General features: G+C 46.9%; 1 protein-coding gene across 1 annotated transcript in view; it reads left to right on the top strand.

The window, feature by feature from the left end:
• Nucleotides 1–16,285, top strand: part of NFKB1 (nuclear factor kappa B subunit 1) — a 63,146-nt gene extending 46,861 nt beyond the window's left edge. Inside the window, exons 15-24 of the mRNA XM_054162970.1 lie at nt 3,491–3,632; nt 7,956–8,070; nt 10,060–10,261; nt 11,386–11,555; nt 12,349–12,451; nt 13,340–13,455; nt 13,562–13,628; nt 13,952–14,124; nt 14,240–14,420; nt 16,033–16,285. Of these exons, the coding sequence (XP_054018945.1) occupies nt 3,491–3,632; nt 7,956–8,070; nt 10,060–10,261; nt 11,386–11,555; nt 12,349–12,451; nt 13,340–13,455; nt 13,562–13,628; nt 13,952–14,124; nt 14,240–14,420; nt 16,033–16,208 (1,445 nt within the window). The 3' untranslated portion in view covers nt 16,209–16,285. The remainder of the gene's footprint in view (nt 1–3,490; nt 3,633–7,955; nt 8,071–10,059; nt 10,262–11,385; nt 11,556–12,348; nt 12,452–13,339; nt 13,456–13,561; nt 13,629–13,951; nt 14,125–14,239; nt 14,421–16,032) is intronic.
• Nucleotides 16,286–16,556: the final 271 nt, after the last annotated feature.

The following is a 16,556-nucleotide window of genomic DNA, read 5'->3' as shown; positions in this document are numbered from 1 at the left end:
AAAGGGGAGGCAGGCAGGAGCAGGCAGTAAAAATGGTTTAGCAGCAGAACATGAAGACTGCAAATCATCCTTTCCCATGCAGTAAGAGGTCTTGTTTCCTGGGCTGTTGCTTTAAAACCTGATGGTCACTTCTTTAAAGGATTTGAGTAATCCTGCTTCTTGTAAAATGTAAGAACCCCCATAGCTGGGCTAGAGAGACATGGTAATGGTAAGGAACTGAGCAGGAAGGCATTTCTGTTCTTGGCTTCTACCAAGTGCAGTGTGACCATTCTGTTGGGGTCTCAGTCAGGGAGAGGGCACATTTTCAGCCCTCTGAGACACTTGGTATTGGCTTGGGAAACCAAAGTTGTGTAGTAGATGGATTATAATTGTGAAAACCTCCAATGCTTAACTGCTTGTGATCTGAGAAACAGATACTCCTCAGTGAACTCAGGAGTACCTTGCTGCTTGCAGCTCTTGTGATAAATCGCATGACTGGTTCAGAGACTAAAATCTTCTGCTGATCTGTGAAGAAATAATGTCCACCTAGTGGTTGCCAAGGAGAGCCCTGAATTCTGAGTAAAACGGGGGAAAAAAAGCTGCTTTCTGAGTAATGAACATTGTAGGCAGGAAGTTGACTGTTCCTTTTGTTTGTCTGTTATGATGGCACAAAAAGAGGCCATCTCAAGCTCCAGATTATATGAGGAGCACAATGCAGAAGAACAGGCTCCATGTTGCTCTGGGCAACCTGATCTAGTTGAGGATGTTCCTGCTTACTGCAGAGAGGGTTGGACTAGATGACCCTTGGGGGTCATTTCCCATCCAGACCATTCTGTGAAATAGTGACTGCAGGTTAGAACATTTGGGTATTAGACTAAAAGGTGCTGTCTGGTAGCATTTTGAAGGATACCTATTCTGTGTGCTTGATAGGCAAACCAGGGGGTTCAGTCTTCAGGTTTTCTGCTCTTTGGAAATCACAGTAACTAACTAAGGTTGGAAGAGACCCCAAGGATCATCAAGTCCAACCTGTTCCAACAGACCTCACAACTAGATCATAGCACCAAGCGCCACGTCCAATCTCCCCTTGAACACCTCCAGGGACGGCGACTCCACCACCTCCCTGGGCAGCCCATTCCAATGACGAATGACTCGCTCAGTGAAGAACTTTTTCCTCACCTCGAGTCTAAACCTCCCCTGACACAACTTGAGACTGTGTCCCCTTGTTCTGGTGCTGGTTGCCTGGGAGAAGAGACCAACCCCCACCTGGCTACAACCACCCTTCAGGTAGTTGTAGAGGGCAATGAGGTCGCCTCTGATCCTTCTCTTCTCCAGGCTAAACAATCCCAGCTCCCTCAGCCTCTCCTCATAGGGCTTGTGCTCAAGGCCTCTCACCAGCCTTGTTGCCCTTCTCTGGACACGTTCAAGTGTCTCGATGTCCTTCCTAAACTGAGGGGCCCAGAACTGGACACAGTACTCAAGGTGTGGCCTAACCAATGCAGAGTACAGGGGCACAATGACCTCCCTGCTCCTGCTGGCCACACTATTCCTAATACAGGCCAGGATGCCATTGGCCTTCTTGGCCACCTGGGCACACTGCTGGCTCATGTTTAGGCGGGTGTCAATCAGCACCCCCAGGTCCCTCTCCGTTTGGCAGCTCTCCAGCCACTCTGACCCCAGCCTGTAGCTCTGCATGGGGGTTGCCGTGGCCAAAGTGCAGCACCCGGCACTTAGACTTATTAAATGCCATCCCATTGGACTCTGCCCATCTGTCCAGTCGGTCAAGGTCCCTCTGCAGAGCCTTTCTACCCTCTAACTGACTAACATCTGTTCCCAACTTGGTGTCATCTGCAAACTTGCTGATGACTGACTCAACCCCCTCATCCAGATCATCAATGAAGATGTTAAAGAGGATGGGGCCCAGCACTGATCCCTGGGGGACGCCACTGGTGACTGGCCGCCAGCCGGATGTGGCACCATTCACCACCACTCTCTGGGCTCGGCCCTCCAGCCAGTTCCTAACCCAGCACAGAGTGTTGTGGTCCAAACCACGAGCTGACAGCTTAGCCAGCAGTTTACTGTGGGGGACGGTGTCAAAGGCCTTGCTGAAGTCCAGATAGACTACATCCACAGGCCTCCCCACATCCACCAGACGGGTCACCTGATCATAGAAGGAGATCAGGTTGGAGAGGCAGGACCTGCCCTTCCTAAATCCATGTTGGCTGGACCTGAGCCCTTGGCCCTCCTTCAGGTGCGCAGTTATTGCCGCCAGGATAATCTGTCTGTGATGAGAAAAGAGTGAATTGTTTAACACCCTGTACCCTGGATATAACATCCATTCCCTGCTTTACTTAGGGTTAAGAGCTATAGCAAATACAAACACATCAGCCTGGGCATCACCACAGTGGTGGGTTGGCTAGAGCTAGAACCTTTGTGGGTAGCTGAGTGGATCTTTGGCCTATGGAGGCCACCATGGGATATCAGGGGTATGTTTCTGACCCAGCCTTCATGCCTGTTTTTTGGTGTAGCTGGAAACCCTGGGTGTTCTCTCCCTGTGTGTGCTTTAAGTTACAGCATCTGTTTCACTTTGTTTGCTCTTTCCAGTTTCTAACCTTACAAAGTTTTATAGCAACATAGAACTGTTTGGAATGCAGGCTGGTCTCAGGTGCTACTGCTTCCCAGAATGCCTGTGGTGGCTTTGAAACTTAGTGTGTTTCATTTTCACTGGTTGCTTGCTGATACAGAACCACAAAGATGCTGATAGAGCCACCAGAGTGACTTCTTTTTGCCTTTTCCCCCCCAAATGAGTTTCTTTTCTCCTCTTTCTCCCTTTTGCCTCCCCACCATGACAAGTTCTGCTTTTTGAAGTCTCAGTGATTGTACATTTTATAACAGGATGCTACAATCCTGAGCATTATAAACACTGGAATGTCTGTAACAGGTGAAGAGACTCTGTGCTGCTGTAAATCAGGAAGCCTGCACGTTATGAGTTGCAGAAGGAGCACCAAGCCCTGCCTGTATTCTATAGCTTTGCCATGAGCTTTTGTGCAAGGTCACTTAGGCTTCCTGTGCCTCAGTTTCTTCAAATCCAAACTACTCAGAACTGCATGGGAGGTACTTGTAAGTGCTCTTTGGACAAGAGTTTTTAGCTATCCTTTGTTTGGGCAAGAGTCCTTAGATGTCTTGTGTTTGTATTTAAGCAAATCCAAGGTCCTGCTCCTATGGTCTCCTTCCACACAAGTGAGCAACTTTGGTGTTACTCAAAGGCAGCTTCCAGGATTTGACTGCTCTCTGGATTCCTGCTGCCTGAATGCTCCTCAGGCAGCTACTTTTTCTTCCAAGACACTCATTCCCAGTATCCTTACCTCTCAGGAGTAGTTAGCAACCTGTCTCAGTGCGTAAGGCTTGGTGAGTCTGCACTTAGTGTTCCTTTGGCAGCACAAACACTTGTCCAAAGCAGGTGGTGTTGCAAGGAAGGCAGCTGAGCTGATGAAGGCAAAACTTTGTCTTTCAGATGGTCTGTTCCTGCAGAAGGCCATGCAGCTTGCCAAGCGCCACTGCAATGCCCTCTTTGATTATGCTGTAACTGGAGATGTGAAGATGCTGTTGGCTGTTCAGCGCCATCTCACTGTGGTCCAGGACGATAACGGAGACAAGTAAGTTGGCCTGTACTTACTGGGTTCAAAGCCACTTTTTGGGTGGCAGAGTGGTGTAGCACGCTGTGGGTGCCAAGCATGGATGCAGCACTGCTCTGACCAAATAAATACTGGTTTCCTCCATGCCATGTGGGAGAGGTACAGCTGTGATTTGGACGTTTTTGTTGCCTTTGCAGAGCAGTCACTCTTACCACCCAGTTCCTTGATCCGGTTCTTGTCAGGAAGTAGCCTGGCCAAAGAGGGACGATGAGCTTGTTTCCCTTTTTATACTTGTCTGACTGGGAAGTGCTGTGCTTGCACCATGACACACACTTGATGGGGATCCTCAGCTTTGTGCTGGAGGAGAGTGCCCCTGCTTTGTGTTCCATGCAAGTCTGTGAATCCTTACAGGAAGTTTTAAGTTACAGATTCACCAGGAGATGTAGAAATGATAGCCAGAGGGTCCATGCTGCTTTTCTCCCACTGACACCAAGCTCATCCCAGAGAGTGGTATTTTGCTCTTGCTTACATCAGTACTATGCTGTTACCTTCCAAGAGACTGCAGGGATGTTTGCAGCAGACTTGGCTGCTAACATTTACTTATCACTCATTCCATAATGTGAGCTGGAGTAGAAATCCCATCTTGTTCCTCTACAGCTATGCTGATTCTGTGGGACTCAGAGTGAAATACAATGAGGAGCTAATGATGAATAGTTATTAAAGAGCAAATGCAATGGAAGTAGCTCTTAACTCATACAAAGATCATCTCTTGGATAAGCAAGTGACATGATCAGATCCTCACTTACCAGCTCACAGGCTTTGGGCTGGCCCTGTGCAATCGCTTCCTGAAATTCACAGAATTGTCAGGGTTGGAAAGGACCTCAGAGATCATCTAGTTCCAACCTCCTTGCCATGGGCAGGGGCACCTTATACTAGAGCAGGTTGCTCAGAGCCACATCCAGCCTGGCCTTAAAAACCTCCAGGGATGAGGCTTCTACCACCTCCCTTGGGTAAACCTGTTCCAATGTCTCACCACCCTCATGGTGAACAAGATCTTCCTAACATCCAATCTGAATCTAGCCCCTTCTAGTTTTCTTCATTCCCATTAGTTCCATCACTACCTGACACCCTAAAAAGTCCCTCTCCAGCTTTCTTGTAGGCCCTCTTCAGATACTGAAAGGCCACAATAAGTTCTCCTCAGAGCCTTCTCTTCTCCAGTCTAAACAGCCCCAGCTCTCTGTCTGTCTCTGTAGGGGAGGTGCAGTCTTTTGTACAGCAGAAGCCATCCATATGAGCCTTAAGGTGTCCAGCTGGATGGACAACTACAAGCGACTGTGACATGCTGTCCCACTGTTCAATTACTCTGTGAGAGGCTATTACTTTAACTCCATTTTCACTGAAAGTAGCTCTCAGATTACTGATGAAGGACTGCAAAATCAGAGGTGGCTGCTTGCTTTGCTTTCCAATTGGCAACCTAATGTCTGCTTTGATCAAAGCAGGAATTGGAACAAGGCAGAAGCTAGCAACAAAATCTGCTAGCACTGTGGGCAAGACAGCTTCTGTGTTTAAAATAAAAACCCATGAGTGAGGAGCAGAGAAGCATTGAGCAAGTAGAACCTGCACTTAAATATCAGCAGAGTGCCCCACAGACCTGGACTTGCAGAGGATTTCAACAAGTTACAGCAGGTAGTTGTTCTCTTCCTGAGTCAAGAAGTAGCTGCAAATCTGTGAGACTCAGGCCTTTCTCCTGAGAGGGGTTTTAGTTTGTGAGCATGTAATACATCTGAATTACATTGCAGCTTTTTAACACAGTAAAGTTTTGGTGACTGTTAAAAAAGATAAATCAGTTTCCCTAATTTTCACTTCAATCATTAAAATTATATGGCAAAAGCTATACTTTTTTTGCTTAAGCCTTTCAGCATTCAAGAAATGCTGCTGTCAACAACTTTGCTCATTTTTCACCAAAGCAGTATGTAAGGAATCAAACTGCCTTGAATGGGAGTTGGTGTTGTCTTTTATGGCCTTGAGACCTGTGACTGGTGCCTGTGTCCAGTGGGCACTTGGTGACACCAGCTGGTACTGCATTTCATAGAATGGTCCAGGCCAGAAGGGACCTCCAAAGCTCATCCAGTCTGACCTCCCCAGAGTCAACAGGGACATCCCCAACTAGATCAGGTTACCCAGAGCCTCTTTGAGCCTCACCTTGAATATCTCCAGGGAAGGGGCCTCAACCACCTCCCTGGGCAACCTGTTCCCATGTTCCACCACCCTCATAGTAAAGAACTTCTTCCTGATATCCAATCTAAATCTGCTCTTCTCTAGTTTGAAGCCATTGCCTCTTGTTCTGTCATTGCAGGCCTTTGTAAACAGTCTCTCTCCATCCTTCCTGGAGGTTCCCCTCAGGTTGCTATTAGGTCTGCCCAGAGCTTTCTCTTCTCCAGGCTGAACACCCCCAGCTCCCTCAGCCTGTCCTCGTAGCAGAGGTGCTCCAACCCTCTGATCATTTTCTGTGGCACTCCTTTGGACCCTCTCCATCAGGTCCATGTGCTTCCTCTATTGAGGGCTCCAGACCTGAACACAGTACTCCAGGTGAGGTCTCCCCAGAGCAAAGTGTCAGAATCACCTCTCTGGATCTGCTGGCAATGCATCTTTTGATGCAGCCCAGGATGTGATTTGCCTTCTGGGCTGCAAGCTCACACTGCCAGCTGTGTCCAGCTTCTCATTCATCAGCACCCCCAAGTCCTTTTCCTTAGGGCTGCTTTCCAGCAGTGCCATCCCTTTCCAGAAGCCAAATGGTGTTAGGGCCCTGGACTGTGCTGAAATGCATTCTGTGATGCAGGACCGTGTATGAAATGGGACTGACTGCCCTCTCACTGACAATTGTGATGCTGAGGGTCAGAGTTTGCAGCACGCTTGGTCGTGTTCGGTTAACGGCTGGAATTGCTGCTCTTAAAGGTCTTTTCCAGCCTGAGTGATTCTGTGATTCCATGATGGACAGTCAGCATGTCTTCACAGCACCACTGGCAGGGCAAAATTAAAATAGGCACTCCAGGAAAGAGAACTAAAGGCAACAGAGGAGCAAATTTGTTTCTGAAGGTGAGATTTGGAAATGAAATGTCAGCATGAGAGTGCTTAATAAGGAGCATCTACCAGAGAGCAGAGGAACAGCTGAGTTATGTTAGTGGTGGAACTGTTTGAACAGTACAGGAGAGCTGAGGGAGGGAAAATGTCACAGTATTGCCTATGGCAGTACCCTGCCTAGGGCAGGACCTTTGAGAGTGACTTTGGTTTAGAAATGATTATTTTTTATTCCATTTTTAAAATCCTTCCTGGTTCTGAGTGTCTCAGTCTCAATTTCGGGGTGACTGTGCCACAGATGGCAAGGGACTTCGTTTGATTTTTCTGATGGAAGTGTAGATCTGAGTGCATTCAGGCATTGCTGGAGCAGCACAACAAACACACCACATGTCCTGTGTTGATGTTGTGTGTCAGCAGCACTGTGCTAAAAGGATGAGGCCAGAAGCTGGCCAGCATCTGTAAAGGGAGAGCTTGGCAAACCGGGTTCAAAACAAAGGGCATGACTTTGAAATGAGGTCTGAGGGGAACCAGGGAAATGGAGCTTTGCTGGGGCATGGTGATGAGATTAATGACCTGCATTTTCGTGGTGATGCTTGCAGTAACAGCCACTCTGGCTGGTGGGGGAGGCCCTGGCTCTGGAGAAGAGCAAGGAAAAGGCCATTGCATTAACCCAGTAGAAGCGGTGAAGTGTCTTGTTGTGCAGTTTTGTCCCAAACCAGATTTTTCCTTTGGCCACTGCTGCAGATCCTGTGGTTGTTAGTCACAGGGCCTGAGCCCTTGCACATTTTTCTGCTTGAAAATGAAGAGAAGAAGAAACCACAGCTGTGGGGAAACCCCCAAGGGAAAATCTGCTCTGGTGGCAGTGAAGCCTGTGGAAATTCTGAAAGAAAGTTTTGACAGCAAGAGGCCTTTGTGTGCCGCAAAATTCAAAGCGTGAAGAAAAGCCAACCAGCAAAGACTGTGGGGATTTCAGCCAGCTCTGAAACAATTACTTCGTGCTACAAAGTTCCTATTTATTAGACCAGCAGTTAAGTTACCCTCAGGACCCGCGAAAGCCATCCTGAGCTTGCTTTTGACTGAAGGGTGAAACACAAGTTAGCTCCTGACTACCCTTTTTTACATTGGGATTCCATTCAGGTGCTGATCTGTAGTGCTGAAATATGCCCAGCTGATATTGATTCGTTTCCAATCAGATCTACAGCAAAACCAGAACATTTTTGCAGTAAACTTAAAAATCATGTTCATTTTTTTGCTTGTTTGTTTCAGTGTCCTTCATTTAGCAATTATCCACCTTCATTCCGAGCTGGTGAAGAACCTCTTGGAAGTGATGCCCGATTTGAATTACAATGACATCATTAACATGAGAAATGACCTCTACCAGGTGCGTAGCTGTGGTGGGATAAGTGGTGTCGATTGTTCAGCCAGTAGAAAAGAAATTGCACAACTTACTCTCTGCCTCACTTCTCACTGTTTGACTGAGCCCAGATCCAGCTGTAGTGAAAGCCAGTTTAAGCACAATGAGACATTGTAAGGTGGTGGAAGGGCAAGGGCATGTTTTCACTGGTTTAGTTCATAACTGCCCTTGATGTGAACAGGTTTGCTATGGGTTAATCATTAGAACAGGATGAAAATAAGAAACTCTTCAGTTCATGGCTTCAGTGTTCGACTGCTCCCTTAGGAAATCAGCGGTGTGGATTGCAGCGTACCAACTCTGGGCTCGTTCCACCATATGGTAACTCAGGATCCTGAGTCAGTTGCTGCATCATCAGTTATCTGTCGGCCTGTGGAAGCCCTTCCTGCAGCCCAGACAGGATCTCTGCCAGTCACAGCAGCACCAAGATTTCCCTTTTGTTTCTAGACTCTCATTTTAGCAAAGCAAAACAAAAGCCCATTCCCAAGTCTTTTACCGAGTAGGAAAAGAGCTCTTGACTACCACACACAGTTCTGTCTCCTCAGCCCAACCTGTGACAGAGCTTGAGCTTTTCAAATTGTAACTCAGACAGGCTTTAAAAAGAGCTGGGGAAACCTGCCTGGAAAAAAACAACTGTCTTTTCACCTATGCACACCACTGGGCCATCCCAAAGGTAACCAGCTGGGTGTTGCAGGCAGCACTCTGGCATGGGGGTTGGTTCTATTGCTGTGAGCAGTAAAGGCAGGTTTCTAGTCTACACAAGTAGTCCCAGAGGGTTTAAATTATTGGGAGTTTGTTGTTCTTCCCTTTCAGGTTTCATTTTTCTGTTAATATAAAGCAAATTTGAAATGTAAAGGCTGCTGAAAGCAACCAGAAGGTTCTGAATTGAGTTCTGTGCCCTTCATTGACTAGAAAGAGGAAGCAAAGCTGTGTTCCATACAAGCAATAAACCTCTAAGCAGGACCTCCACAGCTGCTCCTGCCTTTGCTTAAGCTAGTGGTGGGAGGGAATGTAGGCTTGGGCTTCTCTCCAGGTATTCTGAAAGCTGACTCTTCCATAGACCTTATAGGTTCAACAATTAATTGCAAACATGTTGGCAGATTTATTGACAAGCACAAGCTCATTGTACACAGCTGGAATTAGTTTTTATAGTCCTCTGTTAATAGAAGGCTAATGAGCTAGAGATGGACCCTTGTGCCATTTTTAGGTTAAGAGTTGAAAACATGATTTCCCAACCCTTACTGGAATGCTTAGTGTTTAAATACCTTTCTGAGTGTGTTGTACGTGATGCTGTTCAGTAGGAAGCCTGGCTAAGAGTCATACACAAGCACCCTGGGGCCCCGGAGCGTCTGGGTGCTGCAGGTGGCCACACAAACCTGTGGAAGATGCAGGTAGAGTCTGCTGGCTGGAGAGACACTACCTGAGTGCACAAATGCACAGAACAGCAGGGTTCTCTTCTGTGCAGTCATTCTGAAGGAAATCCTAAGCCCAAGGCTGCAAACCTACTCGGGAGCAATGCTATAGCCAAGTCCAGTGCTAAAGGCAGATTTGAGCAAGCCCTGGGAAGTGCATGTGCTCCCTCTGTGCCATGAACTTGGTGGTGGGGCAGCTGGAATCAGCCTTGTGATGTCTGGAGGGCACAGGGATTATCTCATTCCCCGAGTCCCCTGCACTGCAACACTCAAATAGCCAGATGAGTGCCCTGGCTTAGAGAGTAGGCATATCTTTAAAGGTTCCCCCTAAAGCCTAACTACTGACACCAACAAGGCAGCTTTTATTTCCTTCCTAGTAAGCAGCAATCCTGTTTGCAGTGTGCAGGAGCAGAGAATGTGTAACACACAACCAAGCTTTTCATTTGTTAGCCTTCTTGCACTGGAAGCTCCCGTGTGTTTCAGTGATGTCTGTAGAAGAGATGTAGCTCTTGCTTATCTTCTCATAGCTTGCTCCTCTCCCTTCTAGACCCCCTTGCACCTGGCAGTGATCACAAAGCAGGCAGTGGTGGTACATGACCTGCTGAAGGCTGGAGCAGATGTCAGCCTGCTGGATCGCCACGGTAATTCTGTCTTACACTTAGCTGCTACTGAAGGAGATGACAAGATTTTGAGTCTGCTTCTCAAGCATAAGAAGATATCTCCTATGATCAACCTTTTCAATGGTGAAGGTATGGAAAGTAAATGGGTATGGTTTACTTACCTACTGGACAAGCACATCTCCATTCCTGACAATACAGTGTTCTACACAGGTAGATACACACCTTGGAAACAGCATCTTTCCCCATTTTGAATGTGCTGCCCTGGGCTTTTTTATGCCTGCAGTTCCAGATGAGGGAACACAGGTGTGTAGGTTTGCTGGTCAGACATAAAGTTCGTTACAGCCACATGACACAGTATGGATTTTTGTTCCTGCATATTGCCTTGAATCTCACAAACAGGCACTGTGCTCCTCCTGAGATACCTTATGCAACTACTGCAGAATCCCCCAGAGGAAAAATGTTTCCTCCTCTCTAGTTAATGAAACCCCCTCAAAAAGCATTTCTGGACCAGTGTTGAGGTTCATATCTGATACTTTGTGACCAAACAGAATTGGAGCCTATGAAACAGCCACACAGGTAAGATTATCCCATGTTTTAGTGGCACACAGGTCATCTGAATGTAGTGCTCTGACCTAAAAATGTCATTATGAGCTTCAAAAACCTGGGAAGTTCCTCAGGGAGGGAGGGATTTTCTGATTGGGATAGTTTTTGTCTGGTTGATTTTTTTAAATACTAGGCTTTATTGCCCTTTTGAGCTGATGCAGATATCTTTGAGGCGATGGCACAGTGTGATCTTACAGGAGGAGGATGCTAAAATACACCAACTATTCCTCAGACTGTTTCTAGAAGAGCTCTTCAGTAGCAGATGAGGCCATGCAGGGTACTAAACCTACCTGTTTAGCACCAAGATGCAGGTTTTATTTTTAAGGCTACTGCCCTTTGAGGCAAAGAGATGCTCCAGGTTAGCTCTTCAGTTCCTACCTTCCTTTGTACCTTGGAATATGCTGGTTTATTTATTTATTTGTCTTTAAATGCATTGCTGGGACTTACCATCGATGACACTGGTTCCAACCTGTGCAGAAAGAGCCCTTGTTATTAACACCAGCCCAAACGCATCACTTCTGCTCAGGAAACTACAGCAACTCTCTCATGGAACAGTTCTCATAGATGCAGCCACTTCAGAGCTCATTACTTTGACATTTTTGTGGTGTTCATGGATTAATGCACAGATGGATGGGTTGTGTTTTGTGTAGGTCTCTGTGCAGTTCACATGGTGGTGATGGCAAACAGCCTGTCCTGCCTCAAACAGCTGATCGCTGCCGGTGTTAACATCAACGCTCAGGAACAGAAATCTGGACGAACTGCATTGCATTTAGCTGTGGAACAAGAGAACATCCCTTTGGCAGGCTGCCTTTTGCTTGAGGTAAGGGCAGAATTTCTTTCTCCCAGGTCTTTCTATTTACATATTTTAAAGCATTTGAAAATCCATCAGAGGAGCAGCAGTGTAAGGGTTTTTTCCTGGTTATTGACATGATTACTTAAATTGGTATAATGACAAAGTTATTGCTGATGTTATTCATTATTACTACTTCATCACTGCTGGGGAACCTTTTGCCCAAGGTGAGGAATTTGCAGTCTGTGACCCTGACCTGACCACATGTGCTGTATTTTAATTTGCTCTGAGTAATCCCAGCAGCCAGCGAAACAACTCCTGAACAAGTTAATCACTTCATCTGTGTGCAGTAGGATGTGCATAAAGGTGTGCAGAGAGAGCGAGTTGTGTATATCTATAAATACTTGTCTCACCTCTTTAACACCTTGATCTTTGTATGCTTAACTCTACACACCCACAGCTGGCTGTAGTATCTTTCCTCTGCATTGCTGCAGGGATGTGCCAACAGCCTGCCTGCTCTCCTCCAGGGCAGCAGGGGCAGGTTCCTCTCTATGCACACCAGTTCAGGCTGCTGGCAGAACTATGGCAGGGGGTGCAGTGCAGTGTGGCTTTTACCCTCCTGACCTGTTTGGGTCTGTGTGCGTTGACACCCTCTGTTCCTGCAGCAGACAGTGGTGGTTTACTTTCCAATTCCTTCTGTTCAGACAGTGATTGGAGTTCTTATGCACAGGTGTGGAATGGTGCTTATTTGCACAGTAGCCATGTTTGTGCAGCTGTACTGCGTAGAGGAGTAGCACTTTTCTTTTTGTCATTCAATAAACAGGGTGATGCAGATGTGGACAGCACTACATATGATGGGACAACTCCACTTCACATAGCAGCTGGAAGGGGCTCTACAAAATTGGCAGCAGTTCTCAAAGCAGCAGGTACGAGAATAGATATTTGCTGGAGAGCTTTCTTTCACGGGGCTAATTCAGGTTGGAAGGCTGCAAACAGTTAGGAAGGTGCCTGTGCTCTTGTGTGGTGATCAGGGGACATCAGAGCTTGGTGTGTTGGGCCTCGGGAATGTCCCCCTCTGGTGCTCTTTAGCACCATCTACTGGCTAAGCCAGCACATGACGAGTCAAAGAAAAAGCCCTCTCTTGAGCAGTCTTTTTTGAGTATTTCTTCTGTAGTTTTTTATAGCCAAAGCAGCAGAGAGGAGACCTTGTTACATAGTTGGGATAAGTGTTGGACTGCTTTAAAAACAGATAAAGGGGAAAAAAAAACTAGGTCAGTGCCAGATGAGCTTGTTAGTGTCTCCTCTTTCCTATCATTGTGAGAGAGTCAGTTTTGAATATTTATGAGAACATTTTGTCAATGGCATTTAGATCTGGGTTTTTTTCTCCTTTGAAACAGAAATCCAAGCCTCCTATTCCTCTGGTGCTGTGCTTGGTCTTTTAATCACACCCTTGCTTTCTCTAACAATATAAAAAGAAGCAGCCCACCCTCAGTTCATCAGCTGCACGGTAGGCTGGGCGAGAGCCCAGAACAGGACTGAAGTCAGTTCATGCAGCCATAGCTCACTCCCTGGGCCCTAGCTCTCAACTTCCCCTTCTTTCCCTCTTTATACCACTGAGCAGCATTATGCAGACAAGGGACAGCATTTAACTTTTATTGATTGGAAAAAGAAGTTATTTGCTGACTTAACCATAGCTGTGAGATGTAGTTTTGCTTGAGTAGCTAAATCATCAGATTTGCCATTCAGCACTTAAATACATATGCAAATACCGGGAAAAGCAACTCGCAAAGAGTTTTTGCATGCTTGTTTCCTAGGTGCAAATCCTCACATTGAGAACTTTGAGCCATTGTTTGATCTGGATGATGTGAAAGATGATGATGAAGGGATTGTGCCTGGAACAACACCCCTGGACATGGCAGCTAACTGTGAGGTATGTAGTCTGGGGCCCTTAGAGATGGAATTGGGGTTTTACACAATACTGAGACTTGTCAAGATACTGAACACTGCGAACTGCTGACTTCAATGTCTTCTTTTAGGTGTATGACATACTCAGTGGCAAACCCTATGAGTCAACGGTGGCTGTGGAGGAGTTACTGACACAAGGTAACATCTCCAAGGACTTGGCAGTACCCCTCTAGTAACTGAGTACTGAAAGTGTAGTTGCAGGAGACATTGCCCTGCAATAGCTTGGTAACTGAGACGAGGGGGAAGAGGTTCTCTCCCACCCAGTTGCTCATAGAATGAGCACGATCCTGTTAAGAGGCAGGTCAGAAGGACACGGAGGAGTACATTTTCAGTAATGCAGCAGTAAGCACTGGCATTGATGGCCACTAACTTGCTTTTTAATTTGGCTTTGTTTCAGCTTAGAAAGGAAGTGGTGCATGATTTGGATAAACAATAAGCTAACATAACTCTCTCTTCCTCAGGACGCTTGAGAGATCTTAACGAAGGTTACAAGATGCAGCTTTACAAGCTCTTGGAATTGCCTGATCCAAACAGAAACTGGTCCACTCTGGCACAAAAACTGGGTCTTGGCATACTGAATAATGCCTTCAGCCTAAGCCCTTCCCCATCAAAAACCCTGCTAGACAACTACGAGGTAATGTGGCTGGAGCAGCTTATAAAGAATACTCAGACTGTCCTCCTGCCCAGTGAGACAGGCTTTAGCCTTTGCTTAGCCAGCATGCATGATGGTGAGCTGTCTTCTCTGGTAGGTTTCTGGTGGCACAGTTGGAGAGCTGCTGGCTGCTTTGAGACAGATGGATCACACAGAAGCCATCGAAATCCTTCAGAAAGCACTGTCCCTCTCACAAGGCCCAACTCGCCTGGAGGACAGCGCCGCAGAAGCTCTTCTCTCGTCATCACCATCGCTCACCTTTGCAAATGGAGAGACAGGTAACATTGACAGCAAAACACCAAGAGCTGCTTCATTACTTGAGACTCAACTGAAAATGTTAGATGTAATGAATTTTTGAAAAACAAAGACCTGTTTTTCACACCCTCCTCTTGGGCTGCTGATAGGTCACACTTTCCTGCACAGAGCGCCCAAGCTGCTTAGCTGTTTCAGAAGTTCTGCAGCACCACTTTCTTGTTGTAGAGGTTTGCTAGGCCTAGAGGGGGGGGGGAAATGGGCCACTTGAGGCAGTGGCCCTGTACTGCAGTATTGATTATACTGCCTCCCTTTTCTGAACCAGACATCTGCCACTGAGGGCTGCTCCCTGGCTATACTGGGGAGAAGTTTTAGAAGACCAGTGGGGTGGTGATCTCCCAGGTCTGCACAGGTGCCACTACCTTTTGACTTCCCCCCACCCCCATATCTGGATAAATAAAAATGTTTGGGGTTCATGAACTTCTGGGTTAGAGTGGGGTATTACATTTCTGTTTCCATGGTGTGGCACACCAAAATGGCTCAGGGTTCAGCAGGCAAGAGAAATGAGGGATGATTTAGGTTACAGGGGACCTCTAGCTGTCACAGGGTCCCAACTACCTCCTCAAAGCAGGACCAGTATGACCTTACCTGGGGTTGCCACTGTCCTTTCCAGTTGAGTTTTGAGTATCTTCAACAGGGATCCTACAGTAGTTTTGGGCAGGAGACCCTAGGGAAAAAACCAGAGGCTGTGAGAAGGCAGTACATTATCAGGGATGTTCAGCAAGAAAAACATTTGTGTTTTCCTGTTGTCCTGTTCAAACCCCAGTAGTGCTGCCAGCACCCTGGTGTTGGAAACTTCCAGCCTAGTGAAAATAGTGTAGATACTTTGGGGGGGGAACCACCACAGTAACTGCAGCCAGTTTAGTCTGTGTAGAAAACTGTTTAGTGACAGAGTGAGTCTTTGCACCTATCTAAATGTGCAAGTACATGTATTGCCTCTTCAGATCAATTTTGAGGGGTAAGAGAGGTGGTTCTGCTTAGCAGCACAAATGGACATCACAGCACTGATTTTTAAAATGGTTGTTTAGGAAGATGCTGATCTCCAATATTCTGGGCACTGCTTTAGTCCCACTGAACCCACATCCTGCCTTCAACCCAGATCCTGTTGTCCTGCAGTCAGGCACTGCTTTTGTGGATCTTGCACACACAACCGCTCTTGCTGACTTCTTTGTGTTTCAGACTCACTAGGGGAAAGCTGTTAAAGTACTTGTCTCAAAAAGCAATCAGTAAGCCAAATGACATGAGGGTTTAGGAGCCTCATCATGGAGGTGTCTACTTGTGTAGGGCCTGAGAACCTTTTGCCCTGCCGCTGCCACACTGTCCTGACTAGTGCAGTAACAGCATTGGTGGCAGTAGATCACCAGCCTTCTCATCCCCTCCAAGCTCCAGCTGCAGTCGATCCCTGCCAGCAGTGCATCAGAAGACATTCAACACAGCTTTTCCTGTCATGATCTGTAAAGCTGGAGTTAGTTTTCTAGAGAAAAGCTTCATCCCTCAGTGTGTGTTGCTTAGGCATTTCTGACAGCAGCATTGCTGAGGCAACACACATAATGCATTTTCCTTTCATCTCCCCCTCAGGCAAGCTCTGCAACAGCAAATTTCAAGACAGTGACAGCGTGTGTGACAGTGGCGTGGAGACCTCCTTCCGCAAACTGAGCTTTACTTACTCAGACTCTCTGAGCAGCAAGTCAGCAGTGACACTTAGCAAAGTGACCCTGGGCTATGGACAGGAAAGCTCAGTGCAAAGCAGTTAGATAGCCAACTAGTAACACTCAATTAGCAATGTGCAGTCAGAGGAGCGAATGTGACAACTCCATCAGTGTCATCCCAACCAGAGGGAAGTGAATTCCCCGCCAAAAGCACACTGGAGGAACCACACATGGACCTGAACCAACGGCAACTCCAGCAGGAGCCTCCTAGCCATCGCTTCCTTCCGCAAGTACACTTGACTGTGTTCCTTTACAAGCCATAGCAAATAACCAGGGCTCTGCTGCTGCAGTAATAGCCAGGCCTGGATGCTGAGTGACTGATGGAGCCCTTCTGACTTGAGAGGATTTTCTCTGCTAGATGAAAGTCACTCTGTTAATGCATAATACCAGCTC

The sequence above is a fragment of the Dryobates pubescens genome, chromosome 1, assembly GCF_014839835.1.
Source record: "Dryobates pubescens isolate bDryPub1 chromosome 1, bDryPub1.pri, whole genome shotgun sequence".
NCBI lineage: Eukaryota > Metazoa > Chordata > Aves > Piciformes > Picidae > Dryobates > Dryobates pubescens.
This window is presented reverse-complemented; position numbering and strand designations above follow the sequence as displayed.